General features: G+C 47.9%; 3 protein-coding genes across 3 annotated transcripts; 1 reads left to right on the top strand and 2 right to left on the bottom strand.

Moving 5' to 3' along the window:
• The first annotated feature begins 856 nt into the window (after positions 1-856).
• Positions 857-1,461, top strand: LOC144325076 (histone H3). Its single transcript, XM_077917034.1, has one exon. It carries the CDS (start codon positions 893-895, stop codon positions 1,301-1,303), a length of 411 nt encoding a protein of 136 aa, XP_077773160.1. The 5' UTR covers positions 857-892; the 3' UTR covers positions 1,304-1,461.
• An 871-nt stretch (positions 1,462-2,332) lies between these two features.
• On the bottom strand, positions 2,333-3,307 carry LOC114607988 (histone H1.3-like). The gene has a single exon (XM_028751722.2). The coding sequence runs from the start codon at positions 3,209-3,211 to the stop codon at positions 2,522-2,524; it is 690 nt and encodes a 229-aa protein (XP_028607555.2). The 5' UTR covers positions 3,212-3,307; the 3' UTR covers positions 2,333-2,521.
• A 3,816-nt stretch (positions 3,308-7,123) lies between these two features.
• C13H19orf85 (chromosome 13 C19orf85 homolog) lies at positions 7,124-10,170 on the bottom strand. Its single transcript, XM_028703600.2, has 2 exons — positions 9,787-10,170; positions 7,124-8,265 (listed from the first exon to the last, which is right to left on the bottom strand). The coding sequence occupies exons 1-2, from the start codon at positions 9,984-9,986 to the stop codon at positions 7,752-7,754; spliced, it is 714 nt and encodes a 237-aa protein (XP_028559433.2). The 5' UTR covers positions 9,987-10,170; the 3' UTR covers positions 7,124-7,751.
• Positions 10,171-27,588: the final 17,418 nt, after the last annotated feature.

Genomic DNA, 27,588 nt, shown 5'->3' with positions numbered 1-27,588 from the left:
TCAGCGCGCTCGTCATAGTAGCTCGGCTTCTTCACCAATCAAGCCGCGAGGGTTTGAATCTGACCAATCAGATTTTTTTCTTACTTCACGTTATTTGGGTATGCTTGGAGCCTCAGTAAAAGATGCTTAGCAGGCGAAATTATATGCAATTCATACAGGAAAATTGTTCTTCTGCATTTTGTTTTTAAGAGGGGCAATTTTTTACGTACCACCCGGTAAGTGGGTATCAGCCCCAGGAGTAATACCGAGGCTGAAGTGGCGAGGCAAGAAATCGGTTGGTGCCACTTTAATCGCCCGCTTTAAATACTAGCCGAGTCGAGGAAATGATTTATTAAAATGCCGTTCTAGTATTAACAGCTTTCTTTTCCCAGCGCTCACTTCAGTGTGACATCCGACGCCGACACCCCCGGAGGCGCGCTCCTCTATCCAGACACACGGGTGCCAAAATGCTCGAATGTTCCTTAATCGTCCTTTCCTAACTAGGAGAAGCCTAGAATTAATATTCACCACCACAGCAGTCCGAGGAAGCCTCGCTTAAAAAGATACATAATGTGGATCTCACGACCTGTTCCCTAAGTGTTACAAGTTACAGAAAGCTCAGCGCCGCTCAATCTTCTGATGCTTTTTCGCTACAGAAACGAGATCATGGAAACCAAGTATCATTGGCTCCAATGAGAATGAATGACGAGAAAGCTCTGACGAATGGAAGAGGAGCAGCTTTTGTCCAATCATGGTGTAGCCCGGCAACTTGAAAAATATGTATCATGGCTGTTTCAGCCAATCAGGTCAAGAGGAGGTTGCTATAAATATCCGGGATTCGGATCTGCTTGCTCATTCATTTCATTCTTAGACCTGTGTTGCTTCGTCCTCCTTATTTGCTGCTGGCGAGAGAATGGCTCGGACCAAGCAGACCGCCCGCAAATCCACCGGTGGCAAAGCGCCGCGCAAGCAGCTGGCCACGAAGGCTGCGCGTAAAAGCGCTCCGGCCACGGGGGGCGTGAAGAAGCCTCACCGCTACCGGCCGGGCACGGTGGCGCTGCGCGAGATCCGGCGCTACCAGAAGTCTACGGAGCTTCTGATCCGCAAGCTGCCCTTCCAGCGGCTGGTGCGCGAGATCGCGCAGGACTTCAAGACGGACCTTCGTTTCCAGAGCTCTGCTGTGATGGCTCTGCAGGAGGCGAGCGAGGCTTACCTGGTGGGTCTGTTCGAAGACACGAACCTGTGCGCCATCCACGCCAAGCGGGTGACCATCATGCCCAAAGACATCCAGCTCGCCAGGCGCATCCGCGGGGAAAGAGCGTAAGGCAGCACCTGCTACCTCGTAGCCACCCGCACCCCCTTGCACCCCCTCATTACCCCAAAGGTTCTTTTGAGAGCCACCACATTCTCCTCCAGAAGAGCTGGGACTCGCTTCCGTTTCTATGAACCCAAGTAAAGTTGCTAATGTTTAGCACAACTCCATACGTTGGTCCCAACATCTATCACAGACACTCGCCGCCCCCCCCTTCCATAATCGCTTTTTTGAAAGGAGTGGGAAACACTGAGCGGGAAATTGTCTACACCCCTGGAACTCGTACACCAAGCTTTGTTGCACTCGTGTCCCCCTCGCAGAAAGAGCTCTTGGCCACGCTTAAAAGAAGATGCTGGCTTAAATGGGTATTTGGTCGGAGCAAGACAGAGGTTCTCCGCGTCTTAAGAATCGATAATTCTAATACTTTTAAAAAATGCATGCTTAGTTGATGGCGCTGCAGTAATCCCGCTCAAACAAGCCACTGCCTTTGACACTCAAGTAACCACAGCCACGAAGCTGTGCGTAGTTGTCAGAAGTGCCAGCGCTGTCTATGGTAGTGTCAGTGACTGCGTTCCTATTAACAGCGGGCGGGGTGCGGGCACTGTCCAAAGGCCAGTCCCGGAACCCATGTCGGCGCCCCTTGTTAGGGTGCTAGAGATAGGTGGCAACTCCCTGGGTTCCCGAGCACCCACACAATTCCCCATGAATGGGCACCCACCAATCTTGGTGCTAGGGCCATGCACCCAAGGTCGCGGGGCAAAGTTGGTACCCCTGAAGCCCGATGGCTTAACGTGCGGCGAGCTGCTAGCGTCGACTAAGCTGTGTAAGTCCGCGCAGGGATTGCAGCGTCCCTTTTATTTTTGGTTATTAAAAAGCAGGCGTGCGGGAAGTACGGGAAACCTCTCGTGATGCTTATGATGCCTGGTACACCCCTGTAAAACCAAGTACCCCAAACCATACCGATAAAGAGGCGAACCGAACCTCTCAACCCTGTGTATAGCTACTCCGAAGTGCAGGCGCAAACTAGGGTGCAAGTGCGTCTCTTTATTTTTATTAAAAAGCGGGCGGGTGGACGAGGGTGGGGGTCTGATTTGACTTTCCAAACTTGCAAGACGGGAAAACCACTGGTGACGCTGGAGCAGCGCAAGTCAGCTCTTTCCGGGTGAGAAAGTGGGTGGCTCTTAAAAGAGCCTTTGGGATGGCGAGGGCTGCGGGCGTGGCGTGGCCTCTTCACTTCTTCTTGGGCGCCGCCTTCTTGGGCTTGGCCACTCTGGCCTTGGGCGTCTTGGGCTTGGCTTTGGCCTTAGCCTTGACGGCCTTGGCCTTAGCGGGGCTCTTGGGCGCTGCCTTCTTGGGCTTGGCAGCTTTGGCCTTCTTGGGGCTCTTGGCCGCCGCTTTCTTGGCGCCCGCCGCCGGCTTCTTGGCCGCGGCCGCCTTCTTGGGGCTCTTCTTGGCGGCCGGCTTCTTGGGCTTCTTGGCCGAGCCGGAGGCGGGCTTCTTGGGCGTCGCCTTCTTGGTGCGCCCGGCGGCCGGCTTCTTCTTGGCCCCGGCCGCCGCCGCCTTGTCCCTGGCCGTGTCGTGCAGCTGCTTCTTGTTGAGCTTGAAGGAGCCCGAGGCGCCCGTGCCTTTGGTCTGCACCAAGGTGCCTTTGCTGACGAGGCTCTTGAGGCCCAGCTTGATGCGGCTGTTGTTCTTGTCCACGTCGTAGCCGGCGGCCGCCAGCGCCTTCTTGAGCGCCGCCAGGGACACCCCGTTGCGCTCCTTGGACGCGGCCACCGCCTTGGTCAGCAGCTCCGTCACGCTGGGACCCGACGCCTTGCGCGGCGCCTTGGCGGCTCCCGCCGGCTTCTTGGCTTTCTTGGCCGGCGCCTTGGCGGCCGGCGCCGCGGCCACGGGCGCTTCGGGAGCAGTCTCCGACATGGTCGCCTCGGCTCGCGACGGCTTTCCGCTGGGGCTGATGCTGAAGGAGGAGAAGGCGGCGGGCTGCGGGCTAGAACCTCTCGGAACCGAAAAGTAAAGTCTGAAGTGCGGCCCCGGAGCTGCCTGCTATTTATAGGGGCGGAGCTGCGCGCTGATTGGTGCGCTCGCAGACCCCGCGCTCTCCTCCGCAGCCAGACATGGCTCCTGTCCCCGCTGCAACTTTGTGTTTCTTGAGTGCCCCAAAACGGCCCAAATCGCCGCCTCGCCGCCTCGCAGCGCGCCGGGTCCCGGGCGAAAGGGACCCGCGGGAGCCTCTCTCTCCGAGCCCGGCCGCCTCGCGGGCCGGGGAGGCGGCGCGCCGGGGGAAACCAGGCAGAAGCGCGGCCGAGTCCCGCTCGGCGCGCCTGGCGCCGGGAAATCTGGGCCTTTTTCGGCTAAATTAAAAACTTCTCGCGGCGATCGGGGGCCCGAGAAACGCGCCGGGCCAATTTCGGGGGGGTCTGCGCCCCGCTGGTGGGGGACCCGGCGTCTCCGGAGCGGCCGTTGTTGGGCAAAAGCGCTTCGAGTTGGGCCAAGTAACACATTCATTCATTCACTTTGGGCCCAGAGAGAAGTTGCCTCGCACAGAAAGGCCCTCAGTTTTAGGACATAGAAAGTTTATAAAACATAATTGTCCTTTCCCCTTTTCTTTTCTTTATTGTGATGCTTAAGACCTGGGCCACTAAGGAACCCACAACATTTTAAAGGTGACCCATTAGTTCCCCATAAGACACTATTGATTTGATTGGTTTCTATTGTCTAGCACTGGAACATGAGAAATGTTTTTATTAAAAGTTATTTTCTCTTCCAACTTCCCCCCTTCCCACATCATCCCATTGTTTGCTATTTATTTTATATTTGAAAGGGGATAGCATATATAATATGCTGAAGTATATGGAACATAGAGGGCACTAAATGGCTATAGAGGCCAGTGCCTCTGCCCATGGATGAATGGTAAATGAACGAAGAGCAGAATATTTATTCAGAACTGCAGGATTATGATGCTGCATTTAAAAAAATTAAAATTAAAAAAAAAACAGAAATCAGAATACAGATAAGCATTACAGTGGTACCTCGGATTACATACGCTTCAGGTTACAGACTCTGCTAACCCAGAAATAGTGCTTCAGGTTAAGAACTTTGCTTCAGGATGAGAACAGAAATCGTGCTCCAGCGGCGCGGCAGCAGCAGGAGGCCCCATTAGCTAAAGTGGTACCTCAGATTAAGAACAGTTTCTGGTTAAGTACGGACCTCCGGAACAAATTAAGTACTTAACCTGAGATACCACTGTACCTGAAACCTCTGTTATTAATCCAATTTTAAGTTAGCCTCTAATATCATTAAATCCTTCTGCAAATTGGCAATTTTGGCATGCTCCATACATCTCAATACCGTATTTTTCGCTCCATAGGACGCACCGGCCCATAGGATGCACCTAGTTTTTTTGTTGGGGGATAAAGAAAAAAAATTATTCCCCCCCCAGGTGCGGGGCTGGGGCGGGGGAAGCCCAAGCTTCCCCCGACCCCAGCCCCCAGAACAGGCTGCTATCCGCAAGCCGTGGGAGTCACGAAGTCACGCGGCGCTCCCATGGCTAGCGGAGGGCTGCGCGAAGCCCGAAGCTTGGGGCGTGCTGAGCTCAGCGCGCCACAAGCTTCTGGGTGCCGGCAAGCTCTCCGCTAGCCGTGGGAGAGCTGCGTCTCCCACGGCTAGCGGATAGCTTCCTGAAGCCTGGAGAGCGAGAGGGGTCGGTGCGCACCGACCCCCCTCACTCTCCAGGCTTCAGCGAAAGCCTGCATTCACCCCATAGGACACATACACATTTCCCCTTCATTTTTGGAGGGGGGAAAGTGCGTCCTATAGGGCGAAAAATACGGTGCATCTCTTGCCCTTACAGTCTCATAAAGTACACTTTAGGGCACAGTTCTTGCCAGATGTTTTTGGGTTCCTGTTCCCATCAGCCCCAGCCAGCATGGTCAATGGCCAACCAAGGAGGATGGGAGTTGTAGTCCAGCAGCATATTGGAAGACTCTATGTTGTTTAGACCAGTGTTTCCCAACCTTGAGTCGCCAGCTGTTTTTGGACTACAACTCCCATCATCCCTAGCTAGCAACACTAGTGGTCAGGAATGATGGGAATTGTAGTCCTCAAACAGCTGGAGACCCAAGGTTGGGAAACACTGCAGCCTAGTGACATTTCTATGTTTTGTTACTTGTGGTAATGCCTTAATCCCCCTTCATGGTCCTCATATAATTTTCTAACGAGTGAAATTAATGCATTTGCATTCCATTTCAAATAAAATGGATTTTTTTTATTAAAAAAAGCAGTCCTTTGCCTCCTCTGAAGGAATGCTTTTTAAAAAAGCCATAGCAACCATAAAAAACAAGCAAAAGATAGCGTTACAAAACTACACAGGATCACACCTTGTTTAACCTGTGCATGCAACAAATGTACATAACTCACATCAAGGGGTCTTCTTGGAGAGTTACACTTTAAGTCACAAGAAAATTTATTTATGGGATAAAACTTGCGTGCTTTGAGGAAATGGGAGTTCAGCTTAGTTTTATTTCCATTCTCCCAGATTTTTAAATTGCCCACTTGTATAATAAACATAGGGTGGTGCTGTGGTCTAAACCACAGAGCCTAGGGCTTGCTGATCAGAAGGTCAGTGGTTTGAATCCCTGTGACGGGGTCAGGGTGAGCTCCTGTAGCCCTGTCCCAGCTCCTGCCAACCTAGCAGTTCGAAAGCACGCCAGTGCAAGTAGATAAACAGGTACCTCTCTGGCAGGAAGGAAAACGGCGTTTCCGTGCGCTGCTCTGGTTCGCCAGAAGCAGCTTAGTCATGCTGGCCACATGACCCGGAAGCTGTATGCCGGCTCCCTCGGCCAATAAAGCAAGATGAGCGCCCCAACCCCATAGTCGTTCGCGACTGGACCTAACGGTCAGGGATTCCTTTACCTTTTTATAATAAACATAGCAGCAGCTGGTATACTGAAACCACGGTGTGATATCACAGCCAGGATGTGAATATTTATGAAATTCCTGGGTTCTACTCTTTTGAAACTGCGGGAGGCAGTGGAAGACAGAAGTGCCTGGCGTGCTCTGGTCCATGGGGTCACGAAGAGTCGGACACGACTAAACGACTAAACAACAACAACTCTTTTGAAATGGTGGCAGTGAGGGAATTTCTCCCTCTCAGCCTCATGTACCTTTGCAGAGTTGTTGTAGATAAACATGAATGCTTTGCAACTTTAGCATCTGTGCTATGCAGGGACACAGAAATCTTACCGAAGCTATCTCTTTTTTTAATCTATCTATATCTATCTATCTATCTATCTATCTATCTATCTATCTATCTATCTTTCATCTATCTATCTATCTATCATCTATCTATCTATATCTATCTATCTATCTATCTATCTATCTATCTATCTATCTATCTATCTATCTATCTATCATCTATCTATCATCTATCATCATCTATCTATCTATCTATCTATCTATCTATCTATCTATCTATCTATATTTCTATCAAAACCACACCACACGCTCACACAAAACTTTCCTTGCAAAGCCACTAACTTGCTCTAGAAGCCATGAAAGCCTAGGGCCTGGGGTGTTACCTGAAATACAGGACTGGGGAACCTGTGGCTCACCAGATGATGTTGGACTACAATTCCCATTGGCCACAGCCAGCAGTCAACACTCAGGGATGATGGGAGTTGTAGTCCAACATCATTAGGAGGCCCCAGCAGCAGATGCCATGATGGGGCTGTCTCTCTCGTGGCACAATGACATGCCACATGGCCCTGGTCCTCACTTAAAGGGATTAAATGTGGGGAATACATGACGCGCAAGATATGGATAATAATAGAACAGTCCACTAGGTGGCAGTAAGAAACAAACATTTAATAGTCACATCATTGAATCAGGTGCACAAAATTCAGAGAGGGACATTATTAGCAATTTTAGGCAGAGCAATAATTAACTTTCTGCTCTTCAGTTGAATCAGTTAAACAGCCAAGCATAGTTTACATTTACATACCTTGAGCATAAGAAGAAAATACTTGGAGATGAATATATAAAGCCAACAAATGATTTAATTAAGTTGCTTCGTTCCTCTTTCAGAACTATTGAGTACAGTAGATTACCTGAGAGGAAGGAAAGGAGAGGGTTCAAAAGGGAAAGAATGGCTGAGAGGAGAGAAAGGAAGAAATGTTTCCTCTAGACTTTTCCAGTTTCCCAACTCACTCTATGGAACATTAAATGGACAGCGCAGCACAGAGATGTTGAAGGCTTCTTTGGAAAAGGTGCATACAAAAATGCAAATATTAAGGAATATGATGTACAAGGATACATGGCACTGGGGGAACTGGCTTGCAAACAGGTGTCCATTAGGCAAAACGAATGCACAGATGAGGATAAATGAACACAAACGTGTGTATGAACCCTCCACCTTGGACCAAACAGGACATTGAGATGGATGTTAAAGCTGGAGGTCAAGTCACCATGTTTCCAGCTCCCAGAAGGGCACGCAGGTGTCATAGTCAGAAACCACCAGAGCCCCTGGGTTGGAGGCAGGGATGGGGCATTGAGATGCCCCCGGAAAGCACTGGTCTGCAGCTACTAGGCAAGCTCCACAGGCTGCAGAACCTTCTCCGTTGGACGGCAGGCCGGGTGGCGCATTATTACATCCCAGCAGGCACGACTCTAAGGGATCGGGGCCACACAGAGACAAGGTGTTGCTTGCCGGCTCCATCTCCTCAGTGATGGGCTCGAAAAGTTCATCTGGTCCTGACATCAGGGCGTCAAGGGAGAGCGCCCAGCTGGGGCTGGGGTCGGGAGCCACAAACGCTTCTGCTGTGCCCAAAAAGGAGCCAGGAGGAGCCCGGGTGGGGGCTGGGTTGTTGGGCTTGGGGGGATTCATTTGCTGAGATGCTGCAGGGGGTGTCTGAGCCTCTTGGGAAAGGATGGAGGAGGCCAAGCGGCGAGTAGCAGCCTCAATGTCTGAGAAACTCCTGGAAGGAGAAAAGAAAAGGCTGTGAGTTTTCTTGCAGGCTGCAATGGGTTTACCTGAAGCAGTGCACTATGGGATACACCCAGCGCCTTTTTTTCCCCTTAAAAAAAATGTTTAGGGGTACTCTCATTTTCCTACTCATATTGAAATACTGCCCCTCAATGAGGCCAAACTTAAAGGTAAAGGACCCTTGACAGTTAAGTCCAGTTGCAAACGACTCTGGGGTTGTGGCGCTCATCTCGCTTTACTGGCCGAGGGAGCCGACGTTTGTCCGCAGACAGTTTTTCCAGGTCATGTGGCCAACATAACTAAGCTGCTTCTGGCGAAACCAGAGCAGCGCACGGAAATGCCGTTTACCTTCCCGCTGGAGCGGTACCTATTTATCTACTTGCACTTTGACGTGCTTTCGAACTGCTAGGTTGGCAGGAGCAGGGACAGAGCAACGGGAGCTCACCCCGTCACGGGGATTCGAACCACTGACCTTCTGATCGGCAAGCCCTAGGCTCTGTGGTTATGTTTAGGGGTATGCGTACCCCTGTGCGCCCCCCCAAAAAAGCACTGGGTACATCAGAGTTTCTCACCATGCCTTACAGCACAGTTTGTAAGCATGCCTCCATCTCAGGGATGCATTATTATTATTATTATTATTATTATTATTATTACTACTACTACTACTACTACCTATTCCTAGAATCATGGAGTTGGAAGGGGCTTTCCTTCCTAAAAAAAACCAACCCTTTGCAATGCAGGAATATGTAGCTGTCCCTCACGGGGATCAAGCCTGCAACCTGGGTGTTATCAGCACCATGCTTTAACCAACTGAGCAATCCAGTGCTTATCACCCAAAAGATCTGATATTTTCCCACAACAGCCCTCTGAATCTGCTTATAGGCACCAGTTTGGCATTTTGTGGGGGGAGAGCAGAGCCATTGTCAGAGGCAGATAGGCAACGCCAGGCATTTGCCAAGGCCCCCATCGCTGTTGCCCTTCCTTTCCCCAAACCTCCAGGCTCTGCACCTCTCCCTCCCTCCCTCCCTCCCTCCCTCCCTCCCTCCTTTGCTGTGCTATCACTGCCTGTTCCCCTGCCCTCTCTGAGCATGCGGGAAGTGACAGAGTGAGAAGACAGAGCGGAATCCTTCACTTGCCCTCTGGGTGGTTATATGTATTGAGCCCTGAGGGGGAGGGCAAGTCAACGGGCAGAAGGAACATTAGCAAAGAGGAGATGGACCACTCAGGGCATCTTGCCCAAGACTTCTCTTCCCTTCTCCCAAATAAACTCTAGAGTCAGAAGCATGGGGGTGAGGTGGGGATGGGGAGAACAGGGATGGTAGCTGTTTGAGTTCAGAAGCAGCAATGCTTCTGAATATCTGTGGCTGGAAACCATGAGAGGGGAGAGTGTTTTGGTGCTCCAGTGCTGCTCACAGGCTTCCCACAGGCCTCTGGTTGGCCATGCATGGTGACAACAGCATGGACCACTGGCCTGATCCATCAGGGCTCCTCTTATGTCCTTCAAATGTCCTACCTGCAAATCTGGTTCTGTAGGAACCTCCGGTGGTTCACTTTCCTCTTGCCGGGCCGGCTCCTGCAGGGTCTCTGCAAGGTGCGCATGACGTGGGATGCTGCTGTTGACACAAAGGTGCACAGATCCCTCCCATGCTCGTATGAAGTCAGGGGCCGTGGAGGCGCCATGGAAGGCTGAGAGATGTGGCTGCCATGTGGCATTCTCAGTTTTGTTAGGAGTTGATATGAAGCACCTCCTGCAAAGTCCTGCTTTTGCTATGGTAGCCTGCACCTGCGAAGGAAGCTCTGATTGGGCCTGGAGAGGTGGGAGAAGAGAGCCCCCATTAGAGGAGCGTAGTCATGGCATGTCCCCCCCCCCCAGTAAGGTGAGTTGCAACACCTCTTGCTAAACCCATCCATCGCTGTCTTCTTCACTGCAAATCTCTGTTGTCCTTCCTTATCCCTAGTGAAATTTGAAATAGAAACAAGAGAGACCTCTTCTGGAAGCATGAAGTCAAGACAGGATCACCTAAAATGTCACTCCTTTCTCTCCCCATCTCCTTCCAATCACTAAGCTAGAAGAGTTTCATGAACTACGAACCCCAAAATTTGGGATCCCCTCCAAACCTGTGCCAAAGCTTTGCAAAGCTGTGACCAGTGTTTTGCAGAACGCCCTAAACAGATACATCAAACTGGGATTCATAGTTAAAGCTCAAAAATGCAACACTGCTGGATCCCAAATTTTGGGGTTCATAGTTAACGAAGCTATAAGAAAAACCTTAAAGGTATATTCATCTCTTCCATCTCTCTCACGTGAACGGCAAAACAAAGATTCAATTGAACAGGGTTTGGCTCTACCCTGGCTAAACTCAGCACTGCCTTGACTTACACCAGCTTCTTGTGCATAGCATTGCTTCCTTACTTGCAAGTAGTCTGCAAATGTACCGCTGGACGTGTGATTTCAGATGGTGCAGAATTTATTCTGGGTATAGAGCTGTTCAGACCCTAGGTCCTTATTCAGGCTGTATCTGCACCTTAAGGAACCAGGAAAGGACTAGGAACCTATTTTGGCTGAGGGTTTAAAAGTGACCGTTAATTTCTAGATTAGCAAAACACAAATGGGACCTGCAACAAAAAGTGGCGACGGAGGGCAGCGTTCAGGATGCCAACTGCTTTGTTCAGTTTCCCTCTGACCCTCACCTAACAGCCTGCCAGCATTCCTTGCCTCTGAACACACACAGTCCTCACTGGGCAATTTGGGTGGGTTCACCCCAATAGACCTTTTTCATTAAAAACAATTGCATGTTTTTAAATGTTGGGTCCCCCTAAGCCTGTTGGTACCTCTCTCTTGTGCCATTTGGGCTGCATAAGGATTCGTCCTCACATCCTGAATATTGGAAATAGAAGGAATGATACAAAATAGTCCTCAAGGGATTTCAGTCCTGACTTCAAGTCCTGGGAAGTGTTTTTTTTTTTTTTTTTTTTTTTGGCTTGGGGTAGATTTGGCACCCTCTTTCCCCCCTCCCCCATCAACACCCCCCCCCTTCTTGGCAGATCGAGTCTTCACACAGTTTTCGACAACATATGTACACATATGAACGGAATAAGTAGCGGTTGCCCCAATTTAAATGAAGTACCTTCCAGATCTGCTCCTAATTCCACATACCTGTCCTTAGACGAAGAGATCTGAGAAGCGGAGTTCCACGTAAAGACATCGGCGCTTGGCAATCTTCTCTCTGACTCCCTGAATGCCTGTCTGTTTATCTGTCCTTCCATCCACCACCCCAAGACTGCTCCCAACAAGCTCCTTTTGTTCCCAACTGCATCTATTTCTTCTCCCTCTTGTCCGAGGACTGCCTGCTTTGAGATTGGTACCCAGAACAGAGACTGATAAAGATGCTTAAGAACTCCACCCCTTTCCCTCTCCACCTCTCCCCCCCCCCACCTTAAGGAAAATCATAGCCACTACCAGGCACCAGGTTGAAATTAATCCCTGTAAGGAATTTATTGGTTGTTAGTAAAGAAAGACATATTTTGTTTTTCTTTCTCTAGTTGGGGTGAGGTGGGGGTGCTAGCTCAGGTGAGACTGCAGGGAACAAGGTTTACTCAGATACAGTGGTACCTTGGTTCTCAAACTTAATCCGTTCCGGAAGTCCGTTCCAAAACCAAGGCGATCTAAAACCAAGGCGCGCTTTTCCATAGAAAGTAATGCAAAATGGATTCATCCGTTCCAGACTTTTAAAAACCATTTAACGTGAATTTTACTATCTAACGAGACTGTTGATCCATAAAATGAAAGCAATAATCAATGTACTGTACTATAAAATAAATAAGATAGTATTGTAGATGATAAAAAAAAATAAAATTTTTTTTTACCTGCACTGATGATAGTCACAAAAACAAATTAACTGCAAAAGCCTCCAAAATAAATAGCAAAAACAAAAGTGCCAAGCCTAATCTGTTCCGGAAGTACATTTGACTTCCGAAAGATCAAAAACCAAGACACAGCTTCTGATTGGTGCAGGCGCCCAGGAAACAATAGCCAACAGCCGCATTGGACACTTGGCTTCCGAAAAACGTTCAAAAACTGGAACACTTACTTCCAGGTTTTCGGCGTTTGGGAACCAAGGCGTTTGAGTACAAGGCATCTGAGAACCAAGGTACCCCTGTATTGGATTATATTTGCCTATACCTTGCGTTACAATGCCTTTAACATGCATTGTAGAATTGTACAGTGAGACTGCAGTCCTATACTGTACACACTTACCTAAGGAGTAATCCCCATCAAAAACAATGGGATTTACCTCTCAACTGACATGCATGGCATTGTGCTGTTGAGGGCATCACAACTCAAGGTAGATCATAAGCGCTGCTGAAGAACGTAGTTAAGAAATCGTCAGAGGAAATGGGATGGTTGGAAACCGTCATCTCAGCATATACACGTCCTTCCAGATTCAAGGCTGAGTGATGTCTGCAACCTTGAAGACCCCAAATCACTTCTGAGGCTGTGTACAAATCATATGCGTAAAGTGCATTCTTGCACCCCCACCCCAAGAATCCTTGGAACTGTAGTTTGTTAAGGGTGCTGGGAACTGCAGCTCTGTTTGGGGTAAGCTACCATTGGTTTGCTAATTACCGTATTTTTCGCTCTATAAGACGCACCAGACCACAAGACGCACCTAGTTTTTGGAGGAGGAAAACAAGGGGGAAAAAATTCTGAATCTCAGAAGCCAGAACAGCAAGAGGGATCGCTGCGCAGTGAAAGCAGCAATCCCTCTTGCTGTTCTGGTTTCTGGGATAGCTGCGCAGCCTGCATTCGCTCCATAAGATGCACACACATTTCCCCTTACTTTTTAGGAGGGAAAAAGTGAGTCTTATAGAGCAAAAAATACAATTGTATACGGCTTGATTGTTAAAAAAAAAAAAAAAGTATTTCAAGCTGGTTTACAAGAAGAACGAAATAAATAAAAGGGGGGGGGGGGCAACCAAACAAAACAACTATCCAAACATAATTTAAGTTCGTGATAAGCTAAAAACCAGTTTAATTTACATGTCAACAGGTCTGGATCGGCTTGCCTGAACAACAATGCTTATAGCAGGCATTGAAAAGAGCAGTGAAGGCACCTACTTGATGTCCCTGGGCCATGACTGCTGACTTACCGGTAATTAACTCACTACCTGCAGCTTCGCCTCTCTCTTATCCCAGTCTCACTCCTTCTCAGTGGCGTAGCGTGGGGGGTGCAGGGGGGGCCGGCCGCACCGGGCGCAACATCTGGGGGGGGGCGCGCTCGCACTCGCAGCTCTCTGCCCCTACCTGGCTCACTCACTCTCTCTCACTGCAGTGCTGGCTGTGCGAATCCGATCCGAGCCGCCGGGTCGCCACCCACTGTGGAGGGGGGGGGGTGCCAGGCGTGCGGTTAGGGGGCACAATCCACGGGTTAGGGGGCGCAAATTACTTGCCTTGCCCCAGGTGCTGACAACCCACGCTACGCCGCTGCTCCTTCTCAATCCCAACAACCATTTTACCAAAACTTTCCCATGTGTTTATTTGTTACATGTGTGTGTGTTGCTGCCTTTTTCTACGATTTCCAAAAGCATGCATTAGGGGTTCGCAGCTGGTCAGTTCCCCTGGCACTGACCAGACCCAGACCTGCTTAGCATCAGTAATGTTGCCGCCTTGTGCGCCTCCGGATCATGCCCTGGATATGGCCTGGTAATTTCTTCATGTTGGGCTGTTCTTAAGGACACAGGCCAAAGACTAGGGGGAAATGTTGGCAACCCTAATCTGTACAGAGCTGGGTGCGCTACCTTTTAAAGCATTCAAGTTATGAACAACCTTAAATTACTTCTCCTGTAAACCGACCTGTGATTGTTGGATGAAGGGCAGTATATAAATTTAATAACTCATCATCATCATAATAAAATTATCTACTCATCTGAACTATCTTTTTGGCTTTCTTCCACGTAAAATCCTCCTCGCACAGCCTATGTTCTGAGATATATTAAATCTATATCCAATTCTTTTCTGTCACACTCATCACATGATTTTTTTGCCTCCCTTTTCTCCTCGTCCTGTTTGTTCTGCCCACTTCCTTTGTAAGATCCAACTCTTGAGTCCATCAGCAGCAGGCTCCCAATTAGCAAATACTTGCTACTGGGATGTGGCTGTTATTGCTGTCTTCACCAATTACAGATGTCAGAGGCTTCAATGGTCTCTGGGCACTTGAGGCACCGTGCAGATGCCATCCATGGCGGGGAGTTTTGAGTTTCCGGGCGCAAAAGAATGCAACCGCTTTCCCTCCCCTTCATCTTAACCCTCTGAGCTGGAGTTGCCACGATAATACAAGCAATTATAAAGCAATTACTCATAATGATGGCAAAATGCAGGCCTGAGGCTTGCAAAAAATGAAAACGGGAGGATAAGATAGAGGGGATGTGAGCAAAGGATGCAGTGTTTGGGACTTTTTAGTTTAGAGAAAAGGTCAGCAAAAAGTGACAAGACAAAAGTTTATAAAATTATGCATGGCATGAAGAAAGTGGGTAGTGTGATAGGAGTTTTGAGGTCTTAGATATATGGTAATGTTCATAAGTGTACCAACCAAGCACATACATAGATCAGCACAGGAAGACCGACCTGGAACCATTTTGATTCCTAAACTGAGCAAATGTTTTCTCTGCAAGGTCAAAGTGGGAGACCTCCCCATTGTCTCGTTCCTCACAAATCCTGTCTTAAGGGCACATTTAAGATATGAATAGGGTTTGAGCCTGTGAGCTGGCCCAGAACTAAGTATTTATCATTACAAAAGTCTGGCCAGGCTCCCCAGGCAATCCAATCAAGTAACCTGCCAGACAGGAGATAAACAACAACAGAAGAAAAACAACATTCAAATTTCTGTTTTAGACCGCCTTTTCTGTGATGTGGGTATGATGTATCTGGGGGGTGGTCTTAGGTTACACCCCTTCTGTGATGTATGTATAATGTTTCTGGGGGTGGTCTTGATCTACAGGGTGGCAATTTCAAAAGTCTTTATAAGGCCTTGCGCGCCATTGTTCCTGCGGGTGAGGGGAGCACCCTGTTGCAACAGATCAATAAAGATCAAGCTTACTAGCTGCTTTGCTTCTCAATATTCTCTGGTTGGCCTCTGTTATTTTCTCCTACCAATAGGGAACCTATGTAAGGACTCTATATGGGCTCTTGGATACCCCATAAGGGAAAAGGGCAATTTTTGTTTACAACAGCTGTAGAATCTTAAAAAGTACCCTTTCAAGTGAGTTGCAAAAGGTTCCTTAAAAAGTTTATTTCCAAAGTTTCCTATGTCCCCTAGCATAGAAAAAGACCACACATTTGCTAAGTTAAAAATGATTTTCTCACAAACTCTTCAAGGTCAGATGCAGTCATGGTTTTCCCCAAGGATGCAGGGAACTGTAGTTGAGAATTGTGCTCTCCAACCCCTGAGCTGTCTGAAGGAAATCCTGTACAGTGGACGCTCGGGTTGCGAATGTGATCCGTGCGGGAAGCACGTTCACAACCTGCAGCATTCACAACCCACAGCGCCACGTTGGCACACGTGTGAGTCACGATTCGGCACTTCTGCGCATACACAAAACACGATTTAGCGCTTTTGTGCATGCGCAAGCACCGAAACCCGGAAGTAACCCGTTCCGGTACTTCCGGGTTCGGCGTGGTGCGCAACCCGAAATCATGCAACCCGAAGCATCTGTAACCCGAGGTATGACACTGTAGGGAAGTTTCTTAAATGTTTAATGTTTTATTATTATTTTTATATGTTGGAAGCCACCCAAAGTGGCTGGGGCAAACCAGTAAGATGTGTGTGGGGTATAAAATAGTGAAATTATCATTATGGAATGGGATGCCCCTATTTTCATTGGAGAAATGTTGGAGGGTATGTGAGAATTGTTAGGAAACCCTTGCTCCCTTCACAGAGCTACAGTTCCCAGAATTCCCTGGGATGAGGGATCAACTGTTAAACCTCATAGAGCTAAATAGTAGCTCTATGAGGGGAACAGGGGGGTCTCTTAACAAATATCGGCGCCCTTAACAAACTGATTATTTGGAGAAAGCCATGACTCTTTAACGTGATATAATATTGCTCTGACAAGGAGCTCTCCCAGTTTGTCTTGCCAGGAAGTAAATCCCTCCCCACTTGCCCCCACAAGAAGGAGTGCAGCTTCAGCAGTTTGTCTGCCTCCCTCCCCAGCCCCTCACAGACACTCACACCATTCCTCTGAATACACATCTGGGTGCCAGCATCTGCCTTTCCCCCCCCCACCATCCCACCTCAGCCTGTCAGCAAATACTGCTTCCCCTTCTGCCCCCACCAAGGTGAAATCAAAGCCGCCTTCCAGACTCCCCTTGCCTCACCTCAAAGCGCTTGTCACACACAGGTGGCAAAACAAACTCTGCCCATGAACAAAGGTCCCTCTCATGTTCACAGGCTGGCGAGAGAGGCCAAGGCCTTTTCACAGCGGGTGAGGCCAGCCAGAGCACATTTAATCCAAAACTGGTTCGCTGGCCTGGGTCTGGCCAAGGCGTCTGATTCATGCTGCCGTAAAGGGTTTCTTAAGGGCTTGCCTCTTCTGGAGGGACGGGGCTTGCAGTTTAATATTTGTATGTGTTGATGTTAATACCTCATTGACATATATAAATTTAAATTCGTCCACTGCCAGTCTGAATGCCAAGCTGGTACAGTGTGGACTCTGATCAGCTGTACATTTGAGAGTCCTGAGTTCAAAACCATGCCTGTATTTGCAAGACAGACCTTGGTCAAGTCCTTGCTTTGTCATCCAGGTCTGCACAGGGCCAGTGCCGGATTTACGTACGTATAAGCTAAACAAGCTATAGCTTAGGACCCCACTCTCCTGCCCCCCAATATACTTCTTCTTAATTGTATTTCAGTTCAAAAGTTACTTTGATAAAATACATCTTTTGTTATGTGCAAATGGCTCTAGATGCCTATTAGGTCCATAAATCACCATATAGCATATATTCAACACACAAAAACAGCGACAATTTGTTGTTGACAAAGGACAGCTGGACATATAAAGGGCCCCATTACCTTCAGTAGCTTAAGGCCTCATCATACCTAAATCCATCCCTGCACAGGGCTGTTGTGTAACACCTTGCATATTAAATATCCTGTAAAGGTGAGAGTGAGAGGGCCACAAATCCAGGATGGTGCTCAGTGGTTGCATGAAAAAGGTCTTAGGATCAATCACTGGGGTGGAATTAGTCACCAAATCCCATGCTAGTCAGAGCAGACCTGCTGAAGTTAATCCACATGACTAACAGGTTCAGCAAGTCTCCTCTGTAGCAATTAGAGTGTTTTGGATTAGAACCTAAGAGACCTGGGTTCAAATCCCCACACATCCCCATGAAGCTCACCAGGTGACCTTGGGCCGGTCGACATTCCTTGGCTTAACCCACCTCACAGGGTTGTTGTGAGCAGAGGCGTGTCAAGTCCAGGTGGTACCTGGTGCGAATTCTTTTGCCCCCCCCCCCCATTGAGAGCTTGGGGTAGGCTTGGGAGTCGCGGCTGGGCACCAAATGGGCACCCTTCCTACGCCCCCACCCCTGTGACTCCCAAGTACCCTGAGCTGTGGGGCAAAGCTGCATCCTCTCAGGAGCCACGGCTCCCATCCGTCCCCCTCCCTCCCTTCCCAGCTCGCTGTAAAGCAACAAAGCGGGAGCCGCTTACGGCAAGCCAGGGAGGGAGGGAGGCTGGGAGGGGGCCCCCCAGCTCACCATAAGCGGTTCCTGCTGGTGACGGAGGCATCCCACCATCGTCCGTACGGCGCTCGGGCGGCGGCGGTGTCAAACCGCTATGTACAGTGCATGTGCAGCATCGCTACATACAACGCATGCACACGACACCGCACATGCGTTGTACATAGCGGTTTGCCGCCAGCGCCGCTGAAACGCCGTACGGACGGTGGCAGGATCCTCTGCTCGCGGCTGCAGCCACGAACAGAGGAGCCTCCACATGTGGCTGCAGCGGCCACATATGACTGCTCCTGCCGCCTTGCCCGGGCCAGGGCGGCAGTGAAAGCACCGCGTGGGGTGCCTTCTTGTCACCCTCCCAAACATGGAACCCGGGGCAGACCGCCCCCCCTGCCCCCCCTTGCGACGCCACTGGTTGTGAGGATAAAAGGGGGAGTGGAGAACCTTGTACCACTACCCTTGGAGGAAAGATGGGCCATACTTGTACTACATGACCACATACATGCAACCTCTAGCACAGGCGTCAGCAACATTTTTCAGCCATGGGGAAGTCCACCGTCCCTCAGGCCTTGTGGGGGGCTGGACTATATTTTGGGGTGGGGGGGAAATGAATGAATTCCCATGCCCCACAAATAACCCAGAGATGCATTTTAAATAAAAGGACACATTCTACTCATCCGGCCCCCGGGCCTTAGTTTCCCTACCCCTGCTCTAGCATTTTCATGGAGGGCTGGGAGAGAATCCCTGCCTGTGGAGCAAGCTGCCGGCCATACTTGGCCAGTTGGACCAATGGTCTGAGTTGGTGTTATAAAAAAAATTACAACACGATGATACCAGGCAGGCGGCTTACTACCGTCATCGTCCCGTCCCCTGTCCACCCCCTCCCTGCTCCTCCAAAGGCTGGACCAGTTTGAAATCCAGAATTCCTGGTCTTTCTAAAGCTGAGTATTTGTTAGCGGAGGTTTGGGGCTTCTTGCCCCACATCTGGTGCCGGTGCTGCTGTTCCCTCTCGGTTTATTTTTCCTGTGAGTTGCTGGCGCTGGTGCAGAATTCAGGCATGGTGGCTGGGAGCCCCCCGCTGTCCTCAGGCTCCGGTTTGGGAAATGGCGGCCAAGGGATGACATGAGCTGTTCCCTAGGCATCCCTCTCTCTGCTCCCCACCCCCGTCTGCAACTACCCCTGTCTCCCCTCAAAAAAACCAAAACTGTGTCTGGCTTCCAGGTGGAGAGAGAATGGGCGAGGGAAGAAAGCAGAGAAGCTGTCCATGTCTCCTTCTTTCCTGCAGCTCAAGTACACCTTCTGCGAGGTGCCAGGCACCGCAGCTCTGATATCGGAAAATAACTCACAAGAACAAGCAAGGGGATAACTGGGAATCAGGAGGCTGCGTGTCCAGTGTTAGTCACCCCCAGAGTAGGCCCACTGCAACTACTGGGCATTACTAATGTGGGTCCATTAATTTCAATGGGTTTACTCTGAGTAGAAAGGCTGTGTGCACACTACACCTTTGAAGTGCATCCTTTCCCTCAAAGAATTCTGGGCCCTGTAGTTTACCCTCACAGAGTTATACAGTGGTACCTCGGGTTACATACGCTTCAGGTTACATACGCTTCAGGTTACACACTCCGCTAACCCAGAAATGGTACCTCGGGTTAAGAACTTTGCTTCAGGATGAGAACAGAAATCATGCTCCGGCAGCGTGGCGGCAGCAGGAGGCCCCATTAGCTAAAGTGGTGCTTCAGGTTAAGAACAGTTTCAGGTTAAGAACGGACCTCCGGAACGAATTAAGTACTTAACCCGAGGTACCACTGTAATTCCCAGAGGCCTTTACCTAAACTAAAGTTCCCAGAATTCTTTGAGGGGCGTAAACGTGCTTCAAATACGCTTTAAAGGTATAGTGTGTACACAGCCAAAGTTAGGTGCAACCCCAGGATCCTAGGTAGGTAAACTAGGGAGCCACACAGTGATTTCAATTCAAGACCAATTTTTTTATTGTCTGTCCGCACTCTGGACAAGGTTGATGTCCTGACCAGGGGAGCTATGTGATACTCAGATCTCTTGGGGCCGGCCCTACCGTTGGCTAGAGAGAGGCAGATGCAGGACACGGAAAGGCTCCATCCCCACAATTTTCCATGCTCTTTGTGCAGATGCCAGGGGAAGGGCTGTTTGGTGTGGCTCCACTCCCAGCTCCTGTGTAGAGTTACATGGGAGCTGTAGTAGTAATAGTAGTAGTAGTAGTAGTAGTAGTAGTAGTAGTAATAATAATAATAATAATAATAATAATAATTTATTATTTCTACCCCGCCCATCCGGCTAGGTTTCCCCAGCCACTCTGGGCAGCTTCCAACAAAATGTATTAAAAATACATTAAAACATCAGTCATTAAAAACTTCCCTAAACAGGGCTGCCTTCAGATGTCTTCTAAATGTCAGGTAGTTGTTTATCTCTTTGACATCTGATGGGAGGGCATTCCACAGGGCGGGCGCCACTACCGAGAAGGCCTATGCCTGGTTCCCTGTAACTTTGATTCTTGCAGTGAGGGAACCACCAGAAGGCCCTCGGCGCTGGACCTCAGTGTCCGGGCAGAACGATGGGGGTGGAGACGCTCCTTCAGGTAACGCCTAAAAGGAGCTAAAATGTTCCATTGCAAGTTGCTCAAGCCTTCCTCTCTTCCAATCACTTGTCCAAAGAAGACATTCTATGGCCACTGAGCATGCTTGCTCCTTATACAGCTCTTTTGGGTGGCCTCTTGGGGGGTTTTTTCTCCCAGATTTATTATTCTTTTTTTTTTGTAGTTTTGCAAATTTTGGGTTTTCTCCAAACGCACCCTCTTGTTTCTCAGTGGGTCCACTCTGGCTATAGTCCTGCTGGCACTGGCCAGCTGGGTTCACTGTTAGAGGGGAGGGATTATACAAATTAATGGAGGATAGATCTTTCCGTGGCTATTGGAAGCTATGTGGTGCATCCATGTTCAGGTGCAGGGCCACTGAATGCCCGTTGCTGAGGAGAAACCAGGGTTTGGAGAGGGCATCCTGGAGGCATTTGGCTGGCCACTGTGGCTTCTGAACAAGAAATACCTTTTGCCTGGCCAAACAGAGCTCTTCTTGTGCTCCAAAGTGTAGCTGACCATGCTTAGGGAGGTGTCTACTTGGCGCTATGAATTGAGCAGCCTTTGATGGTTTCCTCCTAGAAGGGCCAAAAAGAGAGAGCCTTAAGCATGAAAAACAACTGAGGAGGATGAATCATGCAAGCCAGCTGCTTAAACACTCCAAAATGGGGTGTGGGGTTCAAAAAATGAAGCCTGAGAGACTTAACGTCTAGCAGGAACCACAAAATAGCAGGTCCCTTAAACAGGCCAACAGGTTTAGCATCATGCCACGTTTTCATTTTAAGAATATGGATCCCTCGGGGCACAGAGGTGAAGCGCCGTGTTCTGCTTTTGGCCCTCCCATAAGGGCATCTGATTGGCCACTACAAGAACAAAATTCTAGACTAGATGGGCCTGATCCAGCTAGACCCTTCTTGTGTTTTTAAAACTCAGTGACTCAGAGGTGGAGCTAGAATTGGGAGCTGACCACCAGTAAACCTTGCATATGATAATTTACATGTATGGATGCAAATTTGAACACAGCGGGACTTACTTCTGTAAAGGCTTGCAGTGTAAGGCTCAGGAATAAACACTCCACAGGTTTCCTTAAAAATTGCTGGCTGCTGAGGCACTGTAATTAAAGTACTTAAAGTGGAGATTGGTTACATTTTCCTTCAAAATTATAGGAAGGGCTTTGTATGACAGCGTCACAATTTCCTTCATGTGGTGCAGGTATTTTATTTTCAGTACAAACAGGACCCTGTTTTTGCACGCACGCGTACACGCACAGGCTCCTTTTCCAAAAAGGACAGGAGTGGGGCAGGGTCAGCTCTCCCCACCACTTTTAATTGTTCTCTGAGATGTGGAGGGGAGGAAAAGGGAAAACCAGGACATTCCAGGATCAAACCCCAAACTGGAATGACATCTGTAATTCTGGGTCTGTCCCTGGGAAATCGGGACACTTGGAGGGTAGGATAGGGCTCCTCTTGCGACCCACCTTTGATGGAGGGCAGGATAGGGCTGCAACCCACTGGTCCCGATGCACCACCTGCTAGACCAGACTGATGGTGAGTGGGCAAAATGCACTCTGCACAAGCTCAGGCTCTCTATTACGGCTTGATAGGTTTTTGAGCTGTGACTCAGGGCCCAAACTACCTTTCTTGATAGGTTCTGCCTGGCTTCTTGCTTGAATCTGTTAGATTCCCCATTTCCCTCCCAGGGAACACTGCGCGCCGGAGGGTCACAAGGTTAGACAAACCCAGCAGCGCCAACCTAGTTTGCTTTGGCTGAGGCTGTGGCTTGCTGGCGAGGAATCCCCCTCCATATGCTTCCCCCCTCCCTCAGTATAATCCACACAACTCAAGCCAGGAATAACCTCCTTTCAACCCAAGCTGGTGACCAGCCTAAGACGGGGTTGAGGGTAGGAGAAGGCAGAGACTGACAGCAAGGTGGATGGGGGACATCTGAGGGCAGGGGAAGAAGGGTGGGGCAAGGCTCTGCCGTCAGCACGAATGGAGGAGAGGGCACCTCATAAATGGTACAGATATTATATGAAACGGGGGTACACTCAAGAGGGGCACATGGCATGATAGTGGTCTATTGAGTCGTGTTCGTTCCCTAATAATAATAATAATAATAATAGCAGCAACAACACATTTCTGAACAGTAGATTCGGCAGATAAAACGCACACACATTCAAGCCACACAGCCACAAATGCCTGACAGAATGGTGTCCAAATACAGCTCAGAAAGGCAACTGGGCAAAGACCGCCTGTGGATTCACTCAGGTTGCACAAGCATTTCACATGTGTATAATAGCACGTTCACAAGCTAGAGACATATGCACTGCTCACAGACATTGCCTTGTTAAATATACACAGCGTCTTCACAGGAGAAATGAAGTCTTTTGACAGATTAGACCAGAATGCCATGGCACACCAGTTGTTGTTGTTGTTGTTGTTGTTGTTAGAATTTATATACCTGGAGGTCTCAGGGCAGTTCACAGAACAAAATCAAAATATAAAACCACAGTATATATAATCAAAATAAAAACAACAACTTAATAACTACCCCCCCCCAAAGAACCACATTTTAAAAGGGCATCGGATGTCAATCGAATCAATGAAAGGCCTGGTTAAAAAGGAAGGTTTTTGCCTGGCACCTACAGGTGTATTATATGCACCAGGTGAACTTCCCTGGGGAGAGCATTCCACAGATGGGGAGCCACTGCAGAGAAGGCCCCGTTCTCGTGTTGCCACCATTTGGACCTCTCAAGGAGGAGGCACATGAAGAAGGACCTCAGAAGATGATCTCAGGGTCCAGACAGGTTTATATGGAAAGAGGCGGTCCTTGAGGTACTTAGCTCTACACTGAACCAAGCTCCCAGAATCCTTTGCTGCTATATTTTATAATTCCCATGCCTGGGACATGTGAGAGAGAGTGTGTGTGATATAATATATATATATAGGGTGTAATAACATAGAGGGGCATTACTGTGAGTATGTCCAAAGTGCTTTGTTATTAGAAGCATAACTCCTCCCCTATTATTATTTTGTGATGGAGACTTCTTGATGTAGCAGGCGCAAATTCAACAGGTGAAGCCTTCTGTACCATGACATTTTCTGGACGGTGGATGGCAATTGCGTGGGGGGCAATCTGGATGAGTCAGGAGGTGGGGAGTCAGCAAATGTGCTTGTGCACGGGAGCTGGGACTTTCTTTTGCTGTTGCCTTTCCTTTCATCTCAGTGGGATTTTTCCCGAAAATTACTCAGAGCGTTCTTCCAGAGCAGAAGTCCTGGAAGACATCCGAGTTCAGCCTCTCTTCTCTCCCCAACACCAGTAAACACAGAAGGCTTGACTACTGACTCTGCCAGTGGGGGTGCCCGAATGCAGAGAAAGGGCAGCAAAACAGACTGAAAATTCCATGAAAAATCTGTTTAGTACTAGGCTGTTAGTCATTGCCTTCCATGGCAAAATTACTATCTGTATTGTCTCCAGTGTAGTAAATCCACACATTCATGCACTGTTTGTACCTGAAGATGAAAACACAGTACAAACTGTGATTTTAACCAAAGTTAAAGACTTTGCTATAGCATTCAATCGAATCTTCTGCTTGCATCCTTGTTGATAAATACTCTGCGGTCTCCATAAATGGATTTTTAATCAGATTGGCTTCCTGAAGAAAAAAAAGGTCACATGTGGTTGTTAAAAACCAGTTATTGTTACCTTTTGGTTAAGGTAAAACCCCTTAAGATGATTTCCCATAAAATCAAGAAGAATATAAATCAAGAAGAATATCAGTGTAGGGCTTTTGTACACTGGAGACAATACAGATGCCATTCTTCAGGGTTCAGCTGCCTCCGCAGAATCTCTAGAAGTTAAATCTCTGAATCTGTTTGGCGTGTGCTTGTGCGTGTGTCTTGCCTGTCATGCAAAAGCATGTGTAAGTCTGCACATGAGCACTAAAGCATCATGCAACATACAGAAAACCTTTTCACACATTGCAACTGTTGAGGTATGTCTATTAAATTAGGGAAATGGCTTGGGGGGGAATGTGCATATTAGGCAAGATTGAATGCAAAAATGCATATTTGCTTATGAAATTTCATGAGAACTTAAAAAAAAAACCAAAACAACCCCACAAACTGATGTGGAAATGTAGAAAATCAAATTTATGATTGGAAAAATGAGAAACAGAGAGAAACAGAAATTGACATATTAGCTATATTGCAGACCAGTAACATTTCCCCAGTATATCATTAGACAAAAGGAACCCACACCCTTTTAGTTGAGCACAGCTTATTGCAGAGTAAATGGATATAGCATATGTTAGATCAGATGTTGCTAAACTACACCTCCCATCAACCCCAACCAGCCTGGCCCACGTGAGCCAACACTCGGTGTGGTTGAGTGTTGTAAGTCAACACCATCTATTGGGTCAAAGGTTCCCTATGCCTGCATTAAGTGGTACAGTCTTTAACAATCTGCAACAATGTGAAAGTGAGAGAAGCAGAATCAGGCAGTGATTCTGGGCATAAGAATAGGGCTAATAGACACGTGTCCCTGTTTCAGAGAATATATGCAGCCTGATTAAAGGTCAAATTGCATAAATGTTCAGTGACACACACACACATACACTTATTAAAACAAAAAAAATTCCTTCCAGTAGCACCTTAAAGAACAACTAAGTTAGTTCTTGGTATGAGCTTTCGTGTGCATGCACACTTCTTCAGATACATGCACACGAAAGCTCATACCAAGAACTAACTTAGTTGGTCTTTAAGGTGCTACTGGAAGGAATTTCTTTTGTTTTGACTATGGCAGACCAACACGGCTACCTATCTGTAACATACACTTATTAAGTATAACTGTTTAATTGTACATTGAAAAGGGAAATAACGCTGTATGTGTATGGCTAAAGGGACCATAGAAAACTCCACTGAAGCTAAGTGAGACTCTCTGAGTTCCTAATAAAGGGATAATTAACTGAGAATGTATCTCTGCTACTCTCTCACATGGTGTTTAACTTAAATCACATGAGAGGGGTATTCAGTTGCAAATCACCATTTTGCGTGAGCCAAGTCTTTGTTCTCAAGCCACCAAAGACGAAGGATGTGCTAATGGTGTTTCTTCTGGAGAGAATACAGTCAGGTTGAATGGAGTCTGTGTGGAGAGAAAGAACTTTGCTTTCAGTTCTGTTTGAAGTAATTTTATATTTTTAAGATGTTCTGCCTATGCTTGGACAAGCACATGATTTTAGGCAACTATTTGGATGTATCCTAATTGTTGTAAGTCTGTTTTGGAACAAGTTCTGTTAGTAAAGCTTTGGAACCATATTTTTGGTCTGGACAATTTTTATTCCAAGAAGAATAGGGTTTTAGTCATCCTATTGCTTCCATATGCACAATTTTAATAACCGCAGCACTTACTGCAGCCTTCCTTTTAGGGCATAACACATACCAGGTGATTTACACAATCATAAATCATAAGTTACATTAGCAACCAGAAAATTCAGACCGTAGGTGACATCCAGCAGTGTCTATCCACCGGTGGAACAGGCATCTCATGCAACAGGACATTTCCTTCCTCTCCTGCAGCCCCATGGGCCCCACTACCTGCTCGTAGGGGTTGCATGACCTTCACCAACCTTCACCTTACTTGGTGGATATTCAGGGATCTAAAAACCACAGCTCATCTTCTCACTTTGACAGCCTTTATGCATGGTGAAGAGTTGGGCTCCTGATAAGCTGAAAGAGAAGTCTGAAATATGTTTAAGTAGCAAATCAATAATAAGGCATTCTACTATGTTGAGGACTTGTTGTTGAAGTTCTCCCTATTTCATGATGGTGAACAAAACATCCTTATTCCATAAATCCAAACAAAGAGTTTTGGGGAGGAAAGGACAAGAAAGTATGACGTCTATGACAAAGTAGACCCTGGCTGAATTGCTAATCCCTAAGTTCTCTTAAAATAGGCAGGCAAAAGAAGGTCAAAAATATTGATTTTATGGGTGAGACTATGAATTAGAGGTAGAAATGAAAATCCATTGTTAATAATACAGAAAGGCCATCTGTTCCCAGCCACTTACCTTGATGCAGGGAGAGATCCTTTGGGGAGAGTGACCTGCACCCAACCCTCCATTCTGTATACAGTGATACCTCAGTTTTCGAAAGCCGTAAACCCGGAAGTAAATGCTTTGGTTTTTTAACTCTCCTCAGAAGTTGAACATGCCATGCGGCTTCTGTACTGAGTTTTCAGTTTTTGAACATTTTGGAACTCAGACGGTCTTCCAGAATGGATTATGTCTGAAAACTGAGGTACCCACTGTGCTATCAAGTTTATTTTTGTGATGGACATTCTTTCTCCTGTTTAGTACTAAGCTGGTAAGTTAGGCTACACCTTTTTATTGTTTTATGTAATGTTTTATATCATGTTGCATGGATTTCTGTATTTATAGTCCTATGAATACACATGATTCATATGTTTTTGTAGATACATATTAATTGTATTTATTATTGTTCAGTTGGTATGTTGTGAACACAATTTTTCCGGAAAAGTGGTCTATATAAATAAACTGATGATGAACAAGAGGTGGGTCTGGTTGTCCCTGTCTTGCCTGCTCATTTTCTTCCCATCTCTCTCTCTCTCTCTCTCTCTCTCTCTCTCTCTCTCTCTCTCTGCTTTTGCATTTATGAGTTTCTTTTGTCCATTGATCCATACAGTCTCCTTCTGTCTTTCTATCTCTTGGTTATTTTTTTTCGCTCTCTCTCTCTTGGTTGGCATCATTCCATGGAAAGCTGCATGACTATGCCAGCAGGGAGTTGGACCCTGGGTGTCTGCCTGTTTGGGGGGGAGGGAGAAAAAGGAGGTGGCGATTCTTAGTGTTGCAAACTCCGGACCAATCGGAACCCCCGTACGTTGTCCCATCGCCCGCCCCGCAGTCCCTTCTGCTGACACGCTGTCAGAATTCCACCCCAAGGATGAAATAAACAGGTTCTTCA

Source organism: Podarcis muralis, chromosome 13, assembly GCF_964188315.1.
Source record: "Podarcis muralis chromosome 13, rPodMur119.hap1.1, whole genome shotgun sequence".
NCBI lineage: Eukaryota > Metazoa > Chordata > Lepidosauria > Squamata > Lacertidae > Podarcis > Podarcis muralis.
Note: the sequence above shows the minus strand (reverse complement) of the source record. Positions and strands in the feature narration are given on the sequence as shown.